We start from the raw sequence: 26,700 nt of genomic DNA on the forward strand, positions 1-26,700 counted from the left end.
TTCTATTCCATTCTATTCCTTCTATTCTATTCCATTCTATTTTTTCTATTCTATTCTATTCTATTCCATTCCATTCCATTCTATTTTTTCTATTTCTGTTCTGTTCTGTTCTATTCCATTCTATTCCTTCTATTCTATTCCATTCTATTTTTTCTATTCTATTCTATTCTATTCTATTCCATTCCATTCCATTCTATTTTTTCTATTTCTGTTCTGTTCTGTTCTATTCCATTCTATTCCTTCTATTCTATTCCATTCTATTTTTTCTATTCTATTCTATTCTATTCCATTCCATTCCATTCCATTCCATTCTATTTTTTCTATTTCTGTTCTGTTCTGTTCTGTTCTATTCCATTCTATTCCTTCTATTCTATTCTATTCTATTCTATTCTATTCCATTCCATTCTATTTTTTCTATTTCTGTTCTGTTCTGTTCTATTCCATTCTATTCCTTCTATTCTATTCCATTCTATTTTTTCTATTCCATTCTATTCCATTCTATTCTATTCTATTCTATTCCATTCCATTCTATTCCATTCTATTTTTTCTATTTCTGTTCTGTTCTGTTCTATTCCATTCTATTCCTTCTATTCTATTCCATTCTATTTTTTCTATTCTATTCTATTCCATTCCATTCCATTCTATTTTTTCTATTTCTGTTCTGTTCTATTCCATTCTATTCCTTCTATTCTATTCTATTCTATTCTATTCTATTCCATTCTATTTTTCTTTTCTATTCTATTCTATTCCATTCCATTCCATTCCAACAAGGGATCAAATAAGCCAGCTTTCTTTGCTCTCTATAAAATAGACTGACTGGCTCGTCCCACAAGCCATCATTTTGACAGATGATAGCTTTGCAGCTCACGGGAAACCCAGCATTTAAGAACGGCAGGCTCAACCAGAGTCAGTCAGTTGAGTTGGGTGGCCATAGAACAAATAAATACAATTTCTTCCCTCGCCAAAGTACGGGGGGGAGGGGTAACAGGCTCGCGTGCGTGCACACACACACCCAAAATGCTAGATCTGAGCCAGCCGCTCTCCTGCACTCTGCAATCTGCTGCCCCTGAAGCAAAACGATTCCAGAGGCCCAGTTTCTTAAAACCGACAAAAACCGCCGGCTTTGCATAAATAAAAGTGCTGCGGATGAAATCCTGTGCCAAAAAAAAAAAAAAAACCCCTTTGATTTTTTTTTTGTCAACATTTTTACTGTACTCGTACCTAAAGCGAAACCCTCCCCGATTTGTGAACATATACACACACCTCTAATTAGACAAGTTCTAACAAAGTAGTAGAAGTGAGACACCAATTGCCTGGGAGGCACGGGAAAGAGGAGAAGGAAGCCTTCGAATCCTTCCACGTTGCACGGAAAAAAACTTTATCTTGTGTACACATGCACACCCCAAAAGACGCACACGCATTCCTGGCTTCCTCTATTTGCCTTAATTAAGCATTATAAACATCATATTAAAAATTGGGGGGGTTGCAATTTAAGCTTGGCCCCTGAGGGAGAAAACTCTCTTTCAAGTTTTCTTTGTTTTGCTGATGAGGTATTTTTACCTCACCAGCAAAAACATGGTGAGGTAAAGCAGAAGAGTCCACCTGAGAGAAAGAGAGGCAGACACAGAGAGAGATGGTGGGCAGCACTTGCATGACATTGCTTTCAGATGAAATGCTGGGTTTTTGAAGGGAAACACCACAGCAAGTAGACTCCCCATCAGCCTTTTGACTCTCCAAATCGTTTGCATCACAGTTACTTAACCTGAGGAGAAACTCTATTTTTTGGCAATCAGGAACGGGTTACGTAGGGATTTGAAATTCTGATGTTTTGTGGATCAAAAATTTGCACTTTTGTGGATCCAAAGGTGTTCTGCTGGCGTGTTTCAACCGCCCGTAATTACAGGGTAATTAGTCCAGGAAGACACACACCACACGATAAAAGGAAAACCCAAAGTTTTTATAAACAGAAAAACAGAAACAGCTCCCTTTTTAAATGTCAAAGGGATTTTCTGGTACACACAAGGCACAGGTTAAATGCAGTCCAATTGCTCACCCAATAACTGGGAAATTGAGTCCAATTCTAAAGTCCAGAGAGTCCCCACACAATCTTGAACAGCACAAAAACCACAATCTTGATGAAACAATGAATCAGATAAACTGCCATGAGGCTAAAACACCAGGTTGCACTTTTATCTGTAGCACTAATTACCACAGCCCCACCCAACCACAGGTGGCCTCATTTTCTCTTGTAATAATCCTTCAGTTGTTGTCTCCTATGCATCACTCTACGCATGCGTGGATGTGTCATTAATTCTTGTTCAGAATCCAAGGATGATACAGATGATTGATCTCTTCCTGGGCTGTCTGCCAAACTCCCCTCTTCCCTGTCACTCACACTTCCTTGGTCAGAGGAGGCATCGTCGGCAGATTCCATCGGGAGCAAAACAGACCTGCGGCATGTGAATGTTTCCCCCACATCCACCTGTACATTCCTTGGGGCAGGAGCTGGGCTAGAGCTAACCACAACAAAAGGTGATTTTGAAATGCTGGTGTTTTGCGGATCAAAAAGTTGTACTTATTGACTTTCAGGTCCTTCTGAATTTACATCTCAGCACCTATTTGTGTTAATACCGGACTCCGTGGTGTCAACCCCCAACATTTTCCCCTTAGACTATCCACGATTGACCTCACCAGGTTCCTTAGAGATCACTAAGGGGCAAGCATAAGTGCACTAGGGTGCCTTCCGTCCCCTGTCCAATTGTCTGTCCTATATTTTATATATCTTTTCTCTCATTCATATATCCTTTCCTCTATTCTTCATTGACGTATTCTATTCTCATATCTTTTCTTCTATCCTTTCCCTGATATTTACTACTACATGTTTTTATTCTCTTTAACTTTCAGTTTGTATTGGACAAAACAAACAAACAAACAAATAAATAAATAAAATAATGTTGAGAGAAAGGCATTTTTTAGACCTTTTGAGATTTGCTTCACGCATTGAAATAGGATGCTGTTTTTCAAACATGGCAACTTTAAAAGTTGTGGGCTTCCAATCTCAGACTTCCCCAACCCTGTGGAAACTCACACATCTTTAAGTTGACAACTTTGAAAAACACAGTCTTAGAACATGATTCACACTAATTCGGAGGTATCCCACCTTGGCAACTTTAAAACTTGCAGACTTTATAACTCCCAGAATTCCCCAGCCAGCCATGAGAATTCCCATGAATTCTGGGAATTTTATTTATTTATTTTGTTTATTTATTTATTAGATTTGTATGAATTGAAGTCCATAAGTCTTAGTTGCCAAGGTTGGAGGCTGCCCCCCTGCACTATGTCGTAAAACCCAATTTCACAAACTGCTGCGGCTAAGTTTACATAATACATTAAGCCAAAACCAACAAATAAAAAGCACATTATGGTGGAATGGGAAGCTGCAGGCAGTTCAAAATAGTGAAAAAGACATCTGCAGCTGTGTGAGAGAAGCCCCCATGCTTTTTTTTTTACATCTGTGGTGCATAAAATGGAGCAGGGCTTCAGTGAGGAAAATGCAGCCGCCATTTTGAATTTTTTGACACTCACTCATCCCATGGGCGCTCTTGGTACCTCATAAGTGAGACAATGGAAACATGATTTGGACGAGATTCCCAAAGAGAATGTTCCAAGGACTACATCATTCCTATGGAGAAAGTCAGTTCACACTTGCAAAATGTGGGAAAATCCTGAAATATCCAGGAAGTTAAAACAATAAAAAGTAAATAAGGTTGTTCTGTCGGGCTCTCTGGTAGACTCCTCCCAAAAATTCACAGGTACAAATTTCAGACACACACACGTTTGAAAATTCAAAACAATGTTCTTTATAATGAAAATTCACTTGAACTAAGCCCTCTTTTGGTATAGCAAAGAGCACTTGTCTCCAAACAAACTGGTAATTTGTACAAGTCCCTTATCAGTTCTGTGATACTTAGCTTGCAGCTGTGAGGCAATTCACAGTCCTTCTTCTTTCACAAAGTGAAACACACTTTGCTCTGGTTTAGTTTCAAAGCGGGGAAAAATCAGCACACAAAAGGTCAAAGTCAGTAAAGCAGGCACGAAACACAACGATCAGATAATCCTCCACAATGGCCAAACCCACAGGCTGCTATTTATAGCAGCCTCACTAATTACCCCAGCCCCACCCAACCACAGGTGGCCTCATTTTCTTTGATAATAATCTCTCAGTTGTTGTTGCCTATGCATCGCTCTCCGCATGAGTGGCTGTATCATTAACTCTTGTTCTGAATCCAAGGAGGAGCTAGATAATTGATCTCCTTCTGAGCTGTCTGCCACACTCTCCTCCTCCCTGTCACTCATGTCTTCTTGGTCAGAAGAGCCTTCATCAGCAGATTCCACTGGGGGCAAAACAGGCCTGCAGCATGTGGATGTCTCCCCCACATCCACAGTCCTTGGGGCAGGAGCTGGGCCAGAGCTAACCACAACAAAGCTCTGAAATGCCAAGGATGTTTTTACGGTGTCGGCAGCAGGATACGAGAGCAGACAAAAGGTGAAAAAAATATGTGTGGTCACACACATTGCAACGTTATTGTGATGAGGAACCAGCACCATGGTGGGCTTGCTGCTTGTTTCAAATTTCAAGCAAGAGCTTCTTATTTAGCATGAAAAAAAAATTAAAAAAATTAAAATTACTATTTTGTAATTAATAAGGCACTGAGATTCCTTGAATCAATGCCTCCTTACTTTGGGATACTATTCATACTAAATTATTCAAGGGAAGCACAAGGCAGATTAAGGCAGTAAGTCATCACGGCTAAGAAAAAATCTCATGATTTTTCATGGCCTTTTTCATTTGAACGCCACTCACCAACTCGAAAACCAACTCACTTAGAATGGCAACATATAAATTACAACAATAGACACGATAATGCCATCTCATAAAGTTTGACTTCGTTTTGGGTACTTGTAACCCTTTAATTCAAACATCCCCCCCCAAAAAATGAGGTAAATCACTGTGAAAATTATATATGAATTAAGCACTCCAGCAATTGCTGAGTGTTTTCCCAAAATGTGTTTCCAATTATATCTAAAATTGCCTTAAATCGACAGTTCCTTTTTTGTTTTGTTGTTTTTTAAATTCATTTTTCAATATACACATCAATAAACAGTATATATATATATATATACCCTCAAAACGTCGCTACAGAGCACTGCACACCAAGACAACTAGACACAAGAACAGTTTTTTCCTGAACGCCATCACTTTTGTAAACAAATAATTCCCTCAACACTGTCAGACTTTCTACTAAATCTGCACTTCTATTCTACTAGTTTTTCTCATCATTCCTATCACCCATTTCCTCCCATGTTGACTGTATGACTGTAACTTGTTGCGTATATCCTAAGATTTTTATTAATATTGCTTCTTCATTGCTTATTTGACCCCTATGACAATCATTAAGTGTTGTACCACATGATTCTTGACAAATGTATCTTTTATTTTATGTACGCTGAGAGCATATGCACCAAGACAAATTCCTTGTGTGTCCAATCACACTTGGCCAATAAAAATTCTATTCTATTCTATTCTATTCTATTCTATTAACAGTATATATCCCATGGTTATTTATATTTATTTGTATACATCTTTATTCCTCTGCTCTAACCAATTATACCACCAATTCCACACCTCGTAAAATTCTGTTTCCTCTCGGCCTTTCATTTCCAGAGTGGGCCTATACATCTCTGCACATTCAAGTATTTTATGTACACTCTAACCTTTTCATTATTTCAAACTATTTACTGAGCCTGCACTACTATTACTACTATTTTTTTTCTCATCCTTCCTATCACCCATCTCCTCCCACTTATGACTGTATGACTGTAACTTGTTGCTTGTATTCTTAAGACTTTTATTAATACTGTATTGTTTTCTGATTGCTTATTTGTACCTTATGACAATCATTAAGTGTTGTACCTCATGATTCTTGACAAATGTACCTTTTCTTTTATGTACCTTGAGAGCATCTGCACCAAAGACAAATTCCTTCTGTGTCCAATCACACTTGGCCAATAAAGAATTCTATTCTATTCTATTCTAATTCTATTCTACTCTACTTTACTCTATTCTCTTTTATGTACACTGAGATCATATGCACCAGAGACAAATATCTTGTGTGTCCAATCACACTTGGCCAATAAAGAATTCTATTTTCTATTCTATTGTATTCTATTCTATTCTCTTTTATGTACACTGAGAGCATATGCACCAGAGACAAATTCCTTGCGTGTCCAATCACAGTTGGCCAATAAAGAATTCCATTCTATTCTGTTCTATTCTATTCTATTCTCTTTTATGTACACTGAGAGCATATGCACCAGAGACAAATTCCTTGCGTGTCCAATCACACTTGGCCAATAAAGAATTCTATTCTATTCTATTCTATTCTATTCTAATTCTATTCTATTCTATTCTACTCTACTTTACTCTATTCTCTTTTATGTACACTGAGAGCATATGCACCAGAGACAAATTCCTTGCGTGTCCAATCACAGTTGGCCAATAAAGAATTCCATTCCATTCTATTCTATTCTGTTCTATTCTATTCTATTCTCTTTTATGTACACTGAGAGCATATGCACCAGAGACAAATTCCTTGCGTGTCCAATCACAGTTGGCCAATAAAGAATTCCATTCTATTCTATTCTATTCTCTTTTATGTACACTGAGAGCATATGCACCAGAGACAAATTCCTTGCGTGTCCAATCACAGTTGGCCAATAAAGAATTCCATTCTATTCTGTTCTATTCTATTCTATTCTCTTTTATGTACACTGAGAGCATATGCACCAGAGACAAATTCCTTGTGTGTCCAATCACACTTGGCCAATAAAGAATTCCATTCTATTCTATTCTCTTTTATGTACACTGAGAGCATATGCACAAGAGACAAATTCCTTGCGTGTCCAATCACAGTTGGCCAATAAAGAATTCCATTCTATTCTGTTCTATTCTATTCTATTCTCTTTTATGTACACTGAGAGCATATGCACCAGAGACAAATTCCTTGTGTGTCCAATTACACTTGGCCAATAAAGAATTCCATTCTATTCAATACTATTCTATTCACCTGGTAAATTTTCAGGTTTCCAGTGTTGGGCGCATACAATTCTTGCTGCTGTTATTATTTGTAAAATGATGTACTGGATTTATTTCTTTATCTCATTATTCATGATTCCTAATAAAAATAGTTCGGGTCTGAATCCTATTTGTTCTCCTATGATTTCTTGTAACCATCTCCTTATCCGTTCCCAATATTTCTTCGCCTTACTGCTACGGTAACTTTTATAATTTATGTTGGAGGAACTGTAAGCAAAGGCTTAGCATCCGTGATATCAATGCCCCATTCGTGATTCATTTGGGTGGACAATTTTTGAAGAAATTAAACACATCTGCTGACCAGCCAAAAACAGTTCCATCCTATTTGCATTGATCAGTACAGCCTCCAGTGTTGTGCTGTGACGCTATGCTTTAATAATGATGTAAATGAATTGGATCAAATTATGAGAATTAAAAGAAAAAGAAGATTCGGAATACTATAAAACTTGGAATTTATTATACAAGTGGCTTGTCAAAAGAAAAGAAAATGACACATGAAAAATGGAGAAATATTTATAAACAATAAAAAAATGAATAGGATCTTATATAATATTAATATCAAAATTGAGAAGTATATACTGTATATTAATAATGGGTGTTATAATTAAGTTTCCAATTGATGTAAGATATATAACTAAGATAATAATAAATGAAAATTTTAAAGCATAGAAGTCGATATGTGCGCTGTGATAGGATTAATAGATGTTAATGTATAGTTGTTTCGTAGATGGTATTAATATGCTTTTCGTAATGTTTTTTCCTTTTTTATTTGTATGTTTTTTGTTTGTATTGGGTTTTTTTATGTGGGTATTTTTCTCTTTGTGATTTTTTTCATTTTGTACTATTTTTATACCAATAAAATTATATTTACCCCCCTCCCCTAACAAATTGTGAGAATTAAGACCAGTGGGCTAGACATTGATTTTTACAGGGGAGCACTTGAAGGAATTTGGACTTTTTATTCTGGAGAAATGTGAAGTACCTGAAGAAGTATCAAACAAAAGATCAGAGACTTTTTGGCATCATCTTAAAGAGTACAGAACACCAAATTTTAAAAATGCAGGATACCATTAAATCACACTTTCCATTCCCCATCACCACCAATATCCTGCCAGAATCAATGAAGGTTCTTAGATGAGAAGTGAAACATCTTCAAGAAAGAACAGGAAGTCCACTTGCCATTTGAAAAAAAAAAACCACCACCTTTGACAACCATGACCTGGATGACTGAGAATCTCCATAGACATGACACCAGTGATGGGGGGGGGCACACACACATGCAGTGGGGGTACTAAGTTTAAACACTATTTATTGAATACTTAATCATTTTTTATTGTCCATCCTTCTCTAATACCTTAGTATGATCCTTAGTTACTTTTAAAATAGGAAATAATTAAATAGTATGTTTTTACCCATAAACTCTTTAATCATTTTAATTATTATCGAGAATTGAACTTTTATAGCAATTAAAAAAATTCAGCTACTTGCCTAATCTGTTATTGTGGGTTCCGTAACAAATAATGCTATCTATCATCCTTTTTGTGGCTATTCAAATAATGTGAGTTACTCAACTGAAAAAGAGTCCAAGCACCTATTTGAAAACTTAGATTATTATATGTATTTTTTTCTCTTTATTCTTTATACTTTTTTCTCCTTTTTCTATTTGTCATTCTGTCATATTTTGCTCTGTTTTTGTTGGTTGTTGTTGGCTCTTCACTGTACAGTATAGCACTAATATGTAATAGAAGTGAAATGACTATGTACTGTCTTTTTTAATGTTTATATATTTAATAAACTTTTTTCAAATTAAAAAAACAAATAACGTGAGTTACTCAACTGAAAAAGAGTCCAAGCACCTATTTGAAAACTTATCTTGCTCGGTCATATGACCTTTAAGCCACTCCCGGTCACATGATGGTCAAGCCACTCCCACCTGGTCACTTGGCCAGCAAGCCACTCCTACCCAGTCACATGACCATCAAGCCACACCCACAAAATAAACCATGCCCACAGTGTGACAGTAAAAAATTTGGCAGCCCATCACTGCATGACACCCAGTTAAATTAGTGGAAAGCAAACTCCAGGCGAAGAAGGACGCTAGCTGGGGAATTTTGGGAGATGAAATCTATCCATCTTCAAATGGATGCATGCTCTCCTTTCCTGGGAAGGCTCAGGGTCTGCATTTTATGGAGGCAGCAAGGTAACCAGACATGGACCCCAGCAGAAAACCAATGGCTTTTGCCAGCCAGCCTCTGCCTTCCGGTTCAATCCACTCCAGTGCTAAACAGATTGTGTGTTAAATTCTCGCCGACTCAGTCTAAGTATCAATTTGTGCTATGGGAATATGGATCTGCTCCAACTAGGTCTATAATTACCAGCACGGCACTTAAAGAGGCAGCCACATTGTGCCCAGGGGGTTGTCATACAGGCAGGTTGTCTTGTTTACAAGCTTAATCTCAGGTCACTCGTGGCAAGAATTCCCTTTTCTTTAGCTCTGCTTTTTTTGCCCAAATAGATGCCTTTCTCTACTGCAGAAAAAGTGAAACATCCGGTAGAGGGAGACCCTGTAGAAATTAAGCGATGCTGGAAGCCAAAGTTTGCTCCTAATTTCCCCTGCTATTATCCCATTTCTGGATTGCTCTGTTTTAAGCATACAGCTACATTTGTGCTGAATGAGGATTTGATAGGAATGTATATCTAATAATGGCTGTTACTGATGAACCAGTTCTACAAAGAAGTGATTCCAAACTGCAAGCAGAACGTTGTTGGAAAGCATTCATAAGCTGAATTTAACAAATCTAACAAATCAAAATTGATTTTTTTAATAACTGCATTTGAGGAACCTTGACCTTATGGAGAACTCTTCTTTCAAATGTACAACTCTTCTTTCTTGCTTTTTATGCAAAACCCTTCCTCCTTTTTTGGAAGACTCAGATCATGATGATACTGCTTGGAAGAGTTTCTTGACCCAAAATACTTTTCACACCTATCTAAAGCAGTGTTTCCCAACCTTGGCAACTTGAAGATATTTGGACTTCAACTCCCAGAATTCCCCAGCCAGCATTCACTGGCTGGGGAATTCTGGGAGTTGAAGTCAAGTTGCCAAGGTTGGGAAACACTGATCTAAAACAACTTGGCATGACTTCACTGTAAAAATAATGTGTAGTTGTCTCTAAAGGCCTCTAAAACTGCATTACAAGTAATTCTCGCCTTATGATCAGAACTGAACCCCATTGACTTTGCTTGTCAGAAGATCACAAAAAGGAACCACATGATCCCAGGACACTGCAACCATCATTAAATACATGCCAGGTGCCAAGCGTCCAAATTTTCATCACATAACCATGAGGATGCTGTTGTAAGCATGAAAAGGGGTAGCAAGTCGCTTTTTTCACTGCTGATATAACTTTGAACAGTCACAAAACAAATGGCTACTTTTATTCCAATGCCTCCTTTTCTAATTTGTGTTGAAGGCAGGGGAGAAATCCAGAAGGTTCTGACAGGTTCTGGAGAACTTGTAACAGAAATTTTGAGTAGTTCAGAGAACCGGCAAGTATTCCCTCTTGCTGGCCCCAGAGTGGGGAGGGAATGGAGATTTTGCAGTAGCCTTCCCCCGGAAAAAAGAAAATCACAACATCTTGGTGGTTGGGCAGAGCCTTGTGCGGCCGCCACTATGGGTTCTCTGAAACCACCAGCGGCTGCCGCTGCCGCTACACGCAAACTGGCCCAAACCGGTAGTATTTCACCCCTGGATTCTATTGTCAGGCCGAAGCCATCGCTTGAGTTAGAGACTTTGGCCTACCCCAAGTAGAGTAGTACCGTGGGAATTGGGAGTTGTGGTTGCATGAGGGGGAAAGATACTGGCCACAACAAATTCCTTCCTGAAGACTCAAGGTCATCCTTTGTTCAGCACCAGCCGGAAGTATGGAGGAGGTCCGTGGACATGCAGACAACTGGACTGGTCCTTGTGATGAACTTGTGAGTGTGGGGACGAGGGATGAACCTTAACCAGGGTGGGGAACTGTAGGAAAAGAATCGGTTTGACTACAGTTTGGCACCCACATGGCTCTTAATGAATTGGAACTTGGAAGAAGGCTGAGGTTTGGACCCTGATTTATTTCTCAAATGTTTATTGGGACGCTGATATCTATGTTCGCTCAACAATCAGAGGCATCTTGGTTTTTTGTTCACAAAAGGTTTTTTTTAAAGATTAATACATTGTGTAATATTTTTTAAAAATGGCTTCATTTCCTATTGTTAACTGCCAGACATACTGTTGCAAAACTGGAAAAGTACATCTCGCTTTGAACGTGTGGAAAATTGCATTAGCTGAGAAATTGGACATAACAGCAGAAAGCTTTGAAGACTTACAAATAAAAACAGTTTGTACTCATCAAGTCGGTTGACGATATTATTTTTTTTTCCCCCTGCAACAAACGACTTTCATCTGTACAAATATATTTCTGGATAGAAATCTCAAATATGGATAAAATTTCTCCATATAGATATCTCCATCCAATCTGGAGCTATTTCCCTCTTTTTTTTAAAGGAATATTAAGAGACAAGATGACTGTTGAGATTGTAAGTCTTAAGAAATAAATATAACAGCTAATCCTCAATTTACAACCACCCATTTAGCAATCATTTGAAGTTACAGTCATCATCTTCTTTTAACAATCCCATAATCCCTTGCAACGGGGTGGACTCTTCGGCAACTGGATGGAGCTGAGTGTTTACTTGGTTGCCGATCAATTTCAGGTCACAATTCAAAGTGTTGGTTATGACCTATAAAGCCCTTTATGGCATTGGACCAGAATATCTCCAGGACCGCCTTCTGCCGCACGAATCCCAGCGACCGGTTAGGTCCCACAGAGTTGCCCTTCTCCGGGTCCCGTCGACTAAACAATGTCGTTTGGCGGGACCCAGGAGAAGAGCCTTCTCTGTGGTGGCCCCGACCCTCTGGAACCAGCTCCCCCCAGAGATCAGAACTGCCCCCACCCTCCTTGCCTTTCGTAAAGTTCTTAAGACCCACCTCTGCCGTCAGGCATGGGGGAACTGAGATATCTCCCCCTGGCCTATACAGTTTATACATGGTATGCTTGTGTGTATGCTTGCTTTTAATAATAGGGTTTTTAGTGTTTTTTAAATTATTAGATTTGTTCTTACATTGTCTTTGTTATTGTTGTGAGCCATCCCGAGTCTACGGAGAGGGGCAGCATACAAATCTAATAAATAATAATAATAATTACTGGCCGGATGCCCTTCCTGTCGCCAATTCGGAGTTTTGTTCAGCAGATATATTCTCATGGTACCCAGAGAGGGAAATATCTGCCTCTACCTAGGATTTGAACTCATAGCCTCCTGATTGTGAGGTGAGAGTTCCACCTCTAGACCACTGCACCACTCCAGTTGTTTGAAGTTACAACAGCATCATAAAAGTGACTTACAATTGCACTTACAATTGTTGCACTTCATAAATGGCATAAATATATCAAACGGCGATCACATGACACTGGAATCCTGGTGATTGCAGGACCCCAGCATCATGTGATCGCCAGTGAAGGGCTGCAAAACATTTTACTACCACACTGTGGGTGTGGCTTATTGTGTGGGTGCGTCTTGATGGTTATGTGGGTGTGTCTTGATTGTCACGTGACCAGATAGGAGTGGCTTGGCCATCATGTGATGGGAGTGGCTTAAAGGTCATGTGACTGGGTGGGAGTGGCTTACTCACCAAAATAAGTTTTCAAATAGGTGCTTGGACTCTTTTCCAGTTGATTAAGTCACATTATTTGAAGAGCCACAAAAAGGACAAACGAAAGACAACATTATTTGTTGAGGAGCACAGTAACATTTTAAGGTTTTGTACTGAACCCGCAAGATTCAGTATGATGACAGATTAGGCAAGGAGCTCAATTTTCTTTAATTGCTATAAAAGTTCAATTCTAGATAATGATGAAAATGATTAAAGCCTTTATGGGTAAAAACATACTATTTAATTATTTCCTATTTTAAAAATAATTAGAGGATGATACTAAGATGCTAGAAAAGGAAGGACAATAAAAAAGCTATTAAGTATTCAATAAATAGTGCATAAACTTACTATCCACAATCTGAAGTTAGTTGGGGGAAAGATCAAAAGCAGCATGAGAAAATATTATTTTACTGAAAGAGTAGTAAATCCTTGGAACAAACTTCCAGCAGATGTGGTAGATAAATCCACAGTAACTGAATTTAAACATGCCTGGGATAAACATATATCCATCCTAAGATAAAATACAGAAAATAGTATAAGGGCAGACTAGATGGACCAGGAGGTCTTTTTCTGCCGTCAGACTTCTATGTTTCTATGTTTCTATCCCCACTACCATTTGTCACCTTCCCAGTGGCTTCCAACAAGTAAAATCAGTGGGAAAAACAGATTTCCCTTAATAACTGCATGGTTCCCTTAACAAACAAAGCAAAGATTGGGCAACATAAATTCTGCTAGGGCCATAAGTCAAGGACAACCTGTACCCCATATCCTAAAAAAGAAACAACAACACTTGAACAGTTAATAGATAAATGTTTTGTGGAAGTATAAGAATATGAGATTATGGCAGAAAGAAAGAAAGAAACAAGGTTAAGAGTGACAGGTTGCATTTTCCTTCCCCCATAATTTTAGAATCTAGGATTATCCCACACCTGATTAGATGCAAGACTGATCCTTACACAATTCCTTGGTGGAATTTGCTGATTCAAGATGCGGCGTTGGGCTAACAGCTAACATGCATTCAAAGGAGGGAGAGACAATATCTATTTATTTATGTTCTGAATGCTTGAATACTCCTCGCAATACTACTTGCAAAATACAACGTCAGGTTATGAAATGAATACAAGATTAAGAGCAAGGCGAAGCAGCCTCACAACAAAGCCAGAAGCGACCGTGTGAAAAAGTTCAATTTTGAGGCGCTATTAATAAGAAGACTCCCTAGCCTGCCCGTCTCACCTGTTGGGACACTTTGAAAGTCTTTAAGGTAGACCTAGCCAGGTACATCTGAGAAAAGATGTCTCGGAGCACTTAATAAGAGGAGGTGTGCCTATAGTTTTTTTTTAGAAAAAATGATGATGGAGGCCATGAAAACACTACCAAAGTCAATCAATATCAACTTTATTTGATTAGTCAATCGACCATATCAAAGCGAGGAAAAGGACCACATCGGTCGTCATAAAACTGTGACTGGTTAAAATACAATAAAATTGGCTAAAATAGAAGGAATTTGAATAAATAATAAGTTAAAATGCAGTATAATATGCTAAAATTGAGTAGTAAAACATGAGAATATAACTTGTGCAAAGGATTATATTAAACAAATCTAAGATACTGATACAAAATATTCTTAAGTGAGTTCATCTCCTTTGCATGCCACCCCAATATGTTCTATAAAACGTATTCTCATCTGAACAGCCCTGACTATAAACTTAGCGGTTCTAGAAACTACATATATATTTGTACCCTGAAGAAAATATGATAATTGTTTATTACAATCCCAGTGTATGATTTTGTCAAGTAGGGGCTGTAAATTCTGAGGTCTTACTGAGGAGTATAGTTTACAATTGAGTAGCACATGTGCAATGTCTTCTATTTCTGGTGCACCGCAAATGCATGTTCTCTCAAAATATGGTACTTGGTAGAATCATCCATATTTGACCATAGAATCTAACTGCTCAAATCTTGCTCTAGTGAGTGCTGTTCTATGGTATTGGGTCAGACCCATTGTCAGGTATTTTTCTAGTTGAAAGGCTGTTTTGTTCTTGGCTAACCATTTCAGTGACCTGCACTTAGAAAGTGCCTCAATATCAGTTTGTGCATTAACATCTAAAACTCTTTGTTTAAATATTGCCTTGGCCTGATGTCCGGCTGAAAGCAGGTGTTGCATTGAGAAACCGAAATATAGGGTGGTTTGAGAAAGTTGGTTGACCCATGTAATGGGTTTGGATGTGCCCATCTGTTCTTCTAAGCACATTTTGGGGAGTCTGTCAGGTTCCATTGGGAGAATCCTCCACCAATAGTTGAAGACTTTAATAACTGTTAAACTGTAGATGTTTGTCTATGTCAGTGGTTCTCAACTTGTCTAAAGCCGCGACTCCTTAATACACTTCCTCATGTTGTGGTGACCCCCAACCATAAGTCTAGCGCCAATCCTCCCAACAGAGCTTTAAACTGATTGGCAGGAAGATCAGAGGGACACCCCCACTGTAAACACCTGATTGGTCGGATTGTGAAAATATGTTCCAAGGTGCTGGAACAGAAGCTTCAGTTCCTAACACTATGCAAAATTTGTCTTTTCCCATGGTCTGAGGTGACCCCTGTGAAATGGTCATTTGACCCCCAAAGGGGTCCCGACCCCCAGGTTGAGAACCACTGGTCTATGTGGACTGGATCTTTCGTATTGGCCACCACTTTGATTTGTGGCAGGATTCTCTTCCTTTCTTGGTACTTTCTTCCCCTTTGAGGTCCCTTAAACATTTTCTTTTTGAGCTGGAACACTCTTCACATTTTCATCCTCAGCACTGAAGGCTGAAAAGGACATGGGGAACTTCCCCAATTGAAAGTCCACAAAACATGGCTAGGGACAAACAGAGCAGTTCCAGGGTTCATATTAATCGTGTGGTTGGGTTAACGTGTTAGTGTAAATCCAGTGTCTCAAGTTCAATGCAGCATGCAAAACCGAAAATATAAACTAATGCAATATATGACTGACTGACAGACAGACAGATGGACAGACTGACTGACTGAGTGAGTGATGGGGAAGGAAGAGAGAGAGGGAGTGAGATGCTAGACTGTGGGTGGACAGGTGGATGGATATTATACATACGTACATACATACTGTACATACATACAAGCATATCATACATACATACAGAAGGATAGATAGATAGATAGATAGATAGATAGATAGATAGATAGATAGATAGATAGATAGATAGATAGATAGACAGATAGATAGATAGATGATAGACAGATAGACAGAAGCACATGTGCAGAAGCGTCCCGGGTCAGTGGGCGGAGCATCCCAGGTGGATAGGCTGAGTGTCCTGCCGCAAGCACTACCAGTCTGAACTGGGAGCAACCCACCGCTGCCCCACATTGATTGACTGATTGATTGTTTTTGTCCATTACACCGTGAGGGTTTTAGTGGGCATACACATAGTAAAATACATGATGGAGGTTATAGAGGATATACTCATAGTAAAAACTATCTAAGAAAGAATAGAAGAGAAGATATAGGAATAAAATATATCAATGAAAGAATAGAAGAAGAGATATAAGAATAGAAGAAAGGTATAGGAGATATAGGAGAGCAACAGGACAGGGGACGGAAGGCACTCTAGTGCACTTATGCACGCCCCTTACTGACCTCTTAGTAATCTGGAGAGGTCAACCATGGATAATCTAAGGGTAAAGTGAAAAGGGGGAATGGCAGGAAACTGACTGGGCTGGAAAAATTTTCCGGGCTCAGGTTCTTAAATAGAAAATAGTTCTTAAGAAGAGGCAAAAAAATCTTGAACACTCAATTCCTATCTAGAAATGTTCTTAAGTGAAGGTGTTCTTAGAGATACCACTGTATTCCAATTTCTACCTATTTTATCCCACTCCTGCCAGTTTCCAAAATGCTTTCATGAAGCCATCACAAACTATATACACCTTTTTGTAAGCATTTCTTACAACATGTGCATTATTAGTATTCATATTATGATTATTTTAAGGGCAAATTTGACCTGACATTCTGTAACAAGCCATTTTTCTCCAGGGTGTTTTCTCTCTCTCTCATACTTTACTGTGCACATTCTGTGTAGTTTGCACATTATTGTCCCCTTTTGAAGAAAAGGACTCCACAAAATTCAGAGAATCGTGGGAAATAAACGTGTTTGGTTTGTATATTGATTCAAGAAATGTGAGCTAAGGAAATTTGCACTGGAATTTGCCAAAAAAAAAAAAAGAGTCTTCCCTCATTTCTGATATAAAAAAAATTAGCCTAAATTCTTTAGGCTAAGAAGAGCAAGCAAAAAACTACAGACACATCCAACTGGCAAACATGCTTAGCTTTTAAAAATTATATTTCTTTAAACAAACACTCTTCAGATCTTGGATACAATTCTTTACTCTAACCAAAGAGCAAAATGAATTTGTTTTCTACATAATCATGAATTTTGACAAGAAATTGGACCGCACTACGATGTTCCGGTCTTGTAAAAAACAATAATAATGTTTATAATGACTGGAACACATTTTCTTATCTTGGCATATGATTTTTTTTTTTTAAGAGAGAAAAAAGACAAATAGTTGCATGAAATGAATGCGTAAAACCCACACTGTGTACCAAGCTGGTCTTTCTTATTCAGCAGTATTTAATGAAAAGCCTGTTATATTCTAATTGAAGCAAAACCAAAAGCCAGAAACCAAATAACCAATCGTTACGGTTGTTACTGTTTGTCTTTTTTCCCTCTCTGCATTTTTCCCCCTAACAGGATGATGTTTTAATCTAGAAGAACATTTTTTCTTTATTGGAAAATATAACGTAGCCTGCTGGCAGCTCTCTAACTACTGCTGCGTTTTATTCATCTCTCCTTTCAACATCCATCATGTAAGGATGCATTTAAAAAAAAATAAAGATGACTGCTACGCTTACGATGTGACATATTGACTTTGGCAATTGTCTGGGATGGAAAACAGGAGCTGAGTTCACACAACACATTTAACCAGATGAGTCCTACACCTAAGCAGCTGTCTTTATGCAACGGATGAAAAATATCCCATTCATTTCATCCCTTTTACATTTATTTCGGAATTTCTCTTCCTTTAATCAGATACTGCAGAAAAAACAATGGCTGCCAACCTGCCTTCCACTGAGGATCTGTATAAGTCAAAAAGAGGGCTGAGAAAATATTGACTGACCCCTCGCATCCTGGACATAAACTGCTTCAACTCCTACCCTCAAAACGCCACTACAGAGCACTGCACATCAAGACAACTAGACACAAGAACAGTTTTTCCCCAAATGCCATCACTCTGCTAAACAAATAATTCCCTCAACACTGTCAAACTATTTACTAAGTCTGCACCACTATTACTACTAGTTTTTTCTCATCATTCCTATCATTCTTTTCCTCCTGCTTAGGACTGTATGACTGTAACTTGTTGCTTGTATCCTAAGATTTTTATTAATATTGTTTCTTCATTGCTTACTTGACTCCTATGACAATCATTAAGTGTTGTACCACATGATTCTTGACAAATTTATCTTTTCTTTTATGTACACTGAGAGCATATGCACCAAGACAAATTCCTTGTGTGTCCAATCCCACTTGGCCAATAAAGAATTCTACTATTACTTTCACCAAGTATACAACTTTGGATGATGCACATCAGGAAAAAAATAAATCAATACAAAAAAATCATCTATCAATTATTAATCAATAATTAAAAAGCCAAATAAAAGCACTGAAATAAAATATTAAGAAATTTAAAAGCAATTAAAAGACAATATTGATAGGAATGTATATATGATGTAGATTCATCTGTAAATATGATCATGTACTTTGTTAAAAAAAATGGAAAAACTTAATAAATATATATATTTTTTAAAAAGCCAAATAAAACAATTAGTTACTAGTTTTTCCAGATTGTTTATATCCAATTATATAAATTATATAATTATATCCAATTAAAAATAAAACAGCCAGTGGGTGAATGCAGAGTTCATAGGACTGCATAGAGCCAGAAAATTGGTCAGTTTGTTCCCCTGCTCTAATTCCAATATGGGGGAACCACGGAATTTTCCAGTTGCTACTGGACTACAGTTTTCATCATCTCAACCTAGCTAGACTGGATGGAGATAACAGGAAAATTGTTGACCAATTGGCAACGTGAGGAGGCCCGGCCAGCCATGTCTAAGTTGCCACGATTGACAGACGATTGACAGGGCCAAATGGCCGGGTTCATGTAATATTCTGAATGAGATCCATGACTAAGGTTAACTAACAGTTACTACCATTGGTTTTTCTGCCTTGGGCGAAGACAGGCTGTTTGGTTTGTTTGTAGAGTAAGACATTGGGCAATTCTGGAATCTGATTCAATGTGGTGTGGGAACATAGCACATCCTGCTTCCTATCAGCTTCATCCTTGCCATTGCTTTGATCTAGCAGGACTTTACAAAGTGCCTGGTGAGTTGTGGTGAGTTGTATTTCTGATATGGTTTCTAGCTCTAAAAATTCCCAACTGGGTGTATATTTGATAATCCTCTCCTCCTTTAATTCACCGTTGTTGATATTATCACAATCCATGAATCTCCACAAAGATCATCGGTCACAAATCACTCTCAATGATGATTTGATGGTGCCACAAATAAAAACTGAATGCACCAATGATCATGTTAATCAAGAAGAAAAACTTATATGCATGAAATACACCCGGGCCTTCTATAACTTTGTAAACAACAAACTCAAAGACTCAAAATCCATTCCACCCCCTTAAAGGACCGAATGATAAATACTATAATGATGAAGCCTGTTAGTACTATGTACAAAACAGTTGGGTTTGCAATATATAATGAATGTTGTTTGTATTGAAGTACTATAACTTTAAGAGGTAGTGTTGCAACTTGCCATAAGAGGGAGCCAGAAAGCATGATTCTCTCTCTCTCTGCTCTCTCTGTTCTTTCTGCTGATTCACTACGACTGATGTAGTAAGCTCTGTGTGTTTGATGATAGTTTAATGTATTTGTAAGCTGTAATGTATGTCTGATATGTAAGACAAAGGCAGTCTTGTAATATTATTATTGTATTATTGTATTGGCGGGCCCCAGGGGAAGAGCCTTCTCTGTGGTGGCCCCGGCCCTCTGGAATCAACTCCCCCCAGAGATTAGAACTGCCCCCACCCTCCTTGTCTTTCGTAAGCTACTCAAGACCCACCTATATCGCCAGGCATGGGGGAACTGAGACACCTTCCCCAGGCTTTTATACATTATGTTTGGTGTGTATGTGTTGATTGGTTTTAAATGATAGGGTTTTATGTCTTTTTTTCCCTTTTAATATTACATTTGTTCCACTGTAACATTGTTTTTATTATTGTTGTGAGCCGCCCCGAGTCTTTAGAGAGGGGCGGCATACAAATTTAATAAATTATTATTATTATTATTATTATTATTATTATTATTATTATTATTATTATTATTATTATATATGAATATGAATGACTAGACTGTTTAACTTGACTGTGCTATTTCTATATAAATACCATTTTATACACTTTAATGTATCTGTTTGGTACGACTGAATAATTACTCATATTTCCTGGATATCTGCTGAAATCCCACGTTTTCCTCCAGGCATATCTTTGATAACTCAAGGGTTCTGCACACCCCTTATCAAAACCATTAAAGCCAACTGCTTTATCACATTCTTCGGCTCAGTCTTTGTAAACAACAATGGCTCATTCCCAATATTTCCTAATTATACCACAGATAATTACAACAATCTAACACATTGCTTCTCAACCTATGGGTTGTGACTGCTTTGGGGGTGAAACAACTCTTTCACAGGGGTCACCTAAGACCATTGGAAAACACATGTTTCTGATGGTCTTAGGAATCGAGACATGGTTCCTCTATCTGTCTCTAGGCAAGTCCACCCACATGCAAATAGACTACAGTGTTCCCTCGATTTTCGCGGGTTCGAACTTCGCGAATAGCCTATACCACGGTTTCTCAAAAAATATTAATTTAAAAATACATCGCGGGGTTTTTTCTATACCACGGTTTTTCCCGCCCGATGACATCATACGTCAACGCCAAACTAATAATTTTTGCAAATAAATAACAACAAAAAAAATGTTAATAAATAAATATGTTTATAAATATCAGGATCACTAAGTGTCTTATTCAATGGTAGTACCAATAATAATGGTGAGTAAATGGTTGTTAAGGGAATGGGAAATGGTAATTTAGGGGTTTAAAGTGTTAAGAGAAGGCTTGTGATACTGTCCATAGCCAAAAATGGTGTATTTACTTCCACATCTCTACTTCGCGGAAATTCGACTTTCGCGGGCGGTCTCAAACGCATCCCCCGCAAAAATCGAGGGAACACTGTACTGCAAAAAAAACCCAATCTGTACCATGGGAACTTCTGAGCTCTCATTCCACTTCTGCCCCTGAGAGGCGGCTCCAGTAGAACTTTGAAGTCCTTCAGAGCTGACAAACTTGTTTGACCAAAGCCATGAAGTATAAACAGCATCTCCCAAAATGGATAGCAAGTCCCAAAAATGCTAGAGAATTGCTGGAGGCCCGGCACTCTGACCCAAACGCAATCCACAGGTGCAGAGAGGTAAACGACATCTACATACCATTGAAAAGAGACAATCCAAAAGCCAGAAAGGGAACAAATAGGACTAAAACCAGAGGTGGGCTGCTAAGGTGGAACGGTGAGGTGTGCTCACCTCCATGGCTCTGAGTGCTAGTGGAGTCCAGTACAATTCTGCTACTGCACCTGGGCTGGTAGCGAAATCGCGTGTGGATATGCAGGTGTGTCCGTGGTAGATTTTGCTACCTGCCCAGGTGCAGTAGCAGAGTTGCACTGGATTTCACTAGCATGGGCGGACACCTGGTGCAATTTCACTACCTGCCCAGGTGCAGTAACAGAACTGCGCAGGACTCTGCTAGCACTCAGAGCCATGGGGGCAAGCACACCTCACGGTTCCACCTTAGCAGCCGACCTCTGATTAAAACCCTTATTAGCAATCAACACTCAAATGAACGGAGATGAACACTAGACCAACAATCAAGAAGCAAACAATTGAGGATGGACCCCAGCACAAGTCCAAAAGCTTGGATGACTAAACCTCTGGTTTTAGTGACCAACTCAGACTGGGTCTCAAAACATTATCCTGGGATACGTACATTTGCCTTCACTCAAAGCAAACAATACTCCAGTCGAGGAACTGCCAAACAAGCTAACCATGAATGACAATCTAATCAAGGAACCACCAAGTTCACTCCCACCAACACTGACAGGGTAAGCCACTAGATAGAACACAAACCAAGAGCAGACTCTATTCTTACTAGCGCTGATAATGTTATCTAGTTAGGTAAAGAAATGTGCAAGAAAACAACCATGTTCAGAGAACATCAAGGATCCCACAGGTCAGGGGTCTCCAACCTTGGCTACTTTAAGACTCGTGGACTGCAACTCCCAGCAAAGCTGGATGAGGAATTCTGGGAGCTGAAATCCGCAATGGTTGGAGATCCCTGCCACAAAGCATCTCCTCTCTTTTGGATTTTTCTCATTGCCAGGTTGACCATTCTCAAGTCAAAGCTAAACTCTACCAACACAAGATTAGTCGACCCTGTTTTCAATCTCTACGCAAAACCTACAGGTAGTTCTCAGTTTACAACCATACATTTAGTGACTGTTCAGAGTGACAATGGCACTGAAAAAAGTGACTTACAACCAGTCCATGGTGCAGTGGTTAGAATGCAGTGCTGCCGACTACTTCTGTTGACTGTCGGCTGCCAGCAGTTCAGCAGTTCAGCAGTTTGATTCTCACTAGCTCAAAATTCAGCTTTCTGTCCTTCCGAGATGGGTAAAATGAGGACCCAGATTGCTGGGGTCAAGATGTTGACTCTGTAAACCACTTAGAGAAGGCTGCAAAGCACTGTGAAGTGGTATATAAATGCAAGTGCTATTGCTATTACAGTGTTCCCTTGACTTTCGCGGGGGATACGTTCCAAGACCGCCCACAAAAGTCAAATTTCCACGAAGTGGAGACGCTCCCTTCCTTCTTTCCTTCCTCCCCATCCCTCCTCCATTCCTGGTTTTATTTACCCCCAGAACCTGCAGGGGCAACGAGTCCAGGACAGGACTCAAAGATGGGATTCCAGGCTGGTCAGCTGGGAGGTCGGACGCTACCACTAAGGGACCCAACAGTGCCCTCAGCTCTTCCCCCCATGGGCGAGTTAGCGTGGTCTTGTCCGCCTGCAGGGCTCGGTTTCAAGTGGAGGATACCAACGCTCCAAGAATTAAAGGGGAGGGATCGAAAGGTTGGGGCAGAGGCGGAGCTTTTATTTAAAGACGGCTTCTTTAAATACATTTTTTTAAAAAATACCATGGGTATACCATCGGTTTTCAAAAATTTTATTTACAGTATTTATTTATCTATTTGAAAACCCATGGTATAGGCTTTCCATGAAAGTCGGATCCGTGAAAGTCAAGGGACCACTGTATAACCATCACAGCATCCCCACAGTCATGTGATCAAAATTCACATTCAAATGATGTTAAATTTGTACATCTGTTCCACTGAATCTGGTAACTCCTCCAAACCAATAAAAACATCCCATACAGTAGTGGGGACTGTACTAATGGTTGGTGGGCTCACTCGCTCGTGTGTGCTCTCTCATGCGCGATCCTGCTGGGTGGAGGCCAGTATCGGGTTCCTACTGATATGGATGAGGATGCCACAGCGGTAATAAAACCGGAGCTGTGCATAAAGTTTTGGCGTACACACATATGTCCCAGTGAGATTTTGCTTCTATGCATGCCCAGGATACAAAGACTCTTGAGGGGATGCACACTTAGGTGAAATTTTGGTGATTTTTTGCTTCTGCGCATGCGCAGAAGCAAAAAAAATCACCGAAAACTCACACACACGCTCGTCCCCTCGCAAGATGTTGCTGCCTGCATTATTTATTTATTTATTTATTTATTTATTTTGATTTGATTTGATTTGATTTGATTTGATTTGATTTGATTTGATTTGATTTGATTTGATTTGATTTGATTTGATTTGATTTGATTTGATTTGATTTGATTTGATTTGATTTGATTTGATTTGATTTGATTTGATTTGATTTGATTTGATTTGATTTGATTTGATTTGATTTGATTTGATTTGATTTGATTTGATTTGATTTGATTTGATTTGATTTGATTTGATTTGTATGCCGCCCCTCTCCGTAGACTCGGGGCGGCTAACAACAATAATAAAACAGCATATGACAAATCCAATATTTAAAATAACTAAAAACCCTTATTGAAAACCAAACATACACACAAACATACCATGCATAAATGGTATAGGCCTGGGGAAAAGGAATATCTCAATTCTCCCATGCCTGATGACAAAGATGGGTTTTAAGGAGCTTACGAAAGGCAAGGAGGGTGGGGGCAATTCTGATCTCCGGGGGAGCTGGTTCCAGAGGGTCAGGGCCACCACAGAAAAGGCTCTTCCCCTGGGTCCCGCCAAACGACATTGTTTAGTCGATGGGACCTGGAGAAGGCCAACTCTGTGGGACCTAACTGGTCGCTGGGATTCGTGTGGCAGAAGGCGGTCCCGGAGATATTCTATATGTGTAGAAGCAAAATCTCACTAGGACACAGGGGTGGGCACCAGGCAGGACAGGGTGGAATGCAGTTCCACCGGCGGAAATGAAGCTGTGTGACCAGCTCCAGCTGACCTTCTCCCTCCCATCCTCCTCCTCCTTGGAAAGCGGCAGGGAGACCAGCACCGGCTTTACATCTCCACCCCATGCCCAGTCAACGAAGCGGTGGAAGTGATGTGCCGGTGCCTGGAGGCTGTTGGGGCCTGGATGGGTGTCAACAGACTCAAACTCAACCCGGATAAGACGGAGTGGCTGTGGGTTTTGCCTCCCAAGGACAACTCCATCTGTCCGTCCATTACCCTGGGGGGGGAATTATTGACCCCCTCAGAGAGGGTCCGCAACTTGGGCGTCCTCCTCGATCCACAGCTCACATTAGAACAACATCTCGCAGCTGTGGCGAGGGGGACGTTTGCCCAGGTTCGCCTGGTGCACCAGTTGCGGCCCTATCTGGACCGGGACTCACTGCTCACAGTCACTCATGCCCTCATCACCTCGAGGTTCGACTACTGTAATGCTCTCTACATGGGGCTACTTTTGAAAAGTGTTCGGAAACTCCAGATCGTGCAGAATGCAGCTGCGAGAGCAGTCATGGGCTTACCCAGGTATGCCCATGTTTCACCATCACTCCGCAGTCTGCACTGGCTGCCGATCAGTTTCCGGTCACAATTCAAAGTGTTGGTTATGACCTTTAAAGCCCTTCATGGCACTGGACCAGAATATCTCCGAGACCGCCTCCTGCCGCACGAATCCCAGCGACCAATTAGGTCCCACAGAGTGGGCCTTCTCCGGGTCCCGTCAACTAAGCAATGTCGGTTGGCGGGCCCCAGGGGAAGAGCCTTCTCTGTGGCGGCACCGGCCCTCTGGAACCAACTCCCCCCGGAGATTAGAACTGCCCCTACTCTTCCTGCCTTCCGTAAACTTCTTAAAACCCACCTTTGCCGTCAGGCATGGGGGAATTGAAACATCCCCCCCTCTGGGCACGTTGAATTTATATATGGTATGTGAGTGAGTCTGTTAGTTTGTGGGGGTTTTTTAAATCTTTAAAATTTTAAATTGTTGATTACTTATGATTTGTCTTTTTACATGTTGTGAGCCGCCCCGAGTCTTCGGAGAGGGGCGGCATACAAATCCAAGTAATAAATAATAAATAAATAAATAAGTTGCAGGGGGCCAGTTTCCTCCCCTCTCTTTTCTCAACAGCTAATCGGCACCTGTTCACCTAGCTACCCAGCCGAAGACATGGGGTGACCCAGGAAGGACAGCGTGGGAAACGCGAAGCAAATTGTCACCCCAGAGAGAGCGACACTGGTGAGGTTGTAAGTCGAGGACTTAACAGTTCACTTGAACAATGATGACAGTTCAAGCCACTCCCACCTGGTCACATGGCCACCAAGCCACTCCTACCCAGTCACATGACCACCAAGCCACACCCACAAAATAAGCTACACCCACAGTGTGGCAGTAAAAATTTTGGCTGCCCATTACTGCTGGGACATGCATGCATGCCAGAGACGTGAAGTTTCATGCGCAGCGCACCAGTAGTGGTGGTAACAGCAACCCCCACCTGGTGGAGCCTCCTGCTGCTGGCACTACCAGTTGTTGTTGTTGTTATTATTATTATTATTATTATTATTATTATTATTATTATTATTATTATTTATTAGATTTGTATGCTGCTCCTCTCCGCAGACTCTGGACGGCTCACAACAGTGATAAAAAACAATATATATTGACAAATCTAATAATTTAAAATCTAAAATAGCAATTGTACATTTTAAAAAATCTAAAAACAAAGAACCCCAATATAAAAAACATACATACAGTCATACCATGCACTAAAACTACATAGGCAGGGGGAGATGTCTCAGTTCCCCGATGCTTGACGACAGAGGTGGGTTTTGAGGAGTTTACGAAAGGCAAGGAGGGTAGGGACAGTTCTAATCTCTGGAGGGAGCTGATTCCAGAGGGTCGGAGCCACCACAGAGAAGGCTCTTCCCCTGGGTCCCGCCAGACAACATTGTTTAGTCGACGGGACCCGGAGAAGGCCAACTCTGTGGGACCTAACCGGTCGCTGGGATCCATGCGACAGAAGGCGGTCTCGTAAATACCTTGGTCCGGTGCCATGAA

General features: G+C 39.9%; 1 protein-coding gene across 2 annotated transcripts in view; it reads right to left on the reverse strand.

Moving 5' to 3' along the window:
• Window positions 1-26,700, reverse strand: part of TFAP2E (transcription factor AP-2 epsilon) — a 122,765-nt gene that overhangs the window by 61,619 nt on the left and 34,446 nt on the right. Inside the window, exon 4 of one of the 2 annotated variants that reach the window (XM_070764843.1) lies at window positions 19,610-19,615. The exons of the other annotated variant lie outside the window; for it this stretch is intronic. Coding sequence (XP_070620944.1) covers window positions 19,610-19,615 — 6 coding nt within the window. The remainder of the gene's footprint in view (window positions 1-19,609; window positions 19,616-26,700) is intronic. 2 annotated transcript variants of the gene reach the window in all.

The sequence above is a fragment of the Erythrolamprus reginae genome, chromosome 11 (assembly GCF_031021105.1).
Source record: "Erythrolamprus reginae isolate rEryReg1 chromosome 11, rEryReg1.hap1, whole genome shotgun sequence".
Lineage (NCBI taxonomy): Eukaryota > Metazoa > Chordata > Lepidosauria > Squamata > Dipsadidae > Erythrolamprus > Erythrolamprus reginae.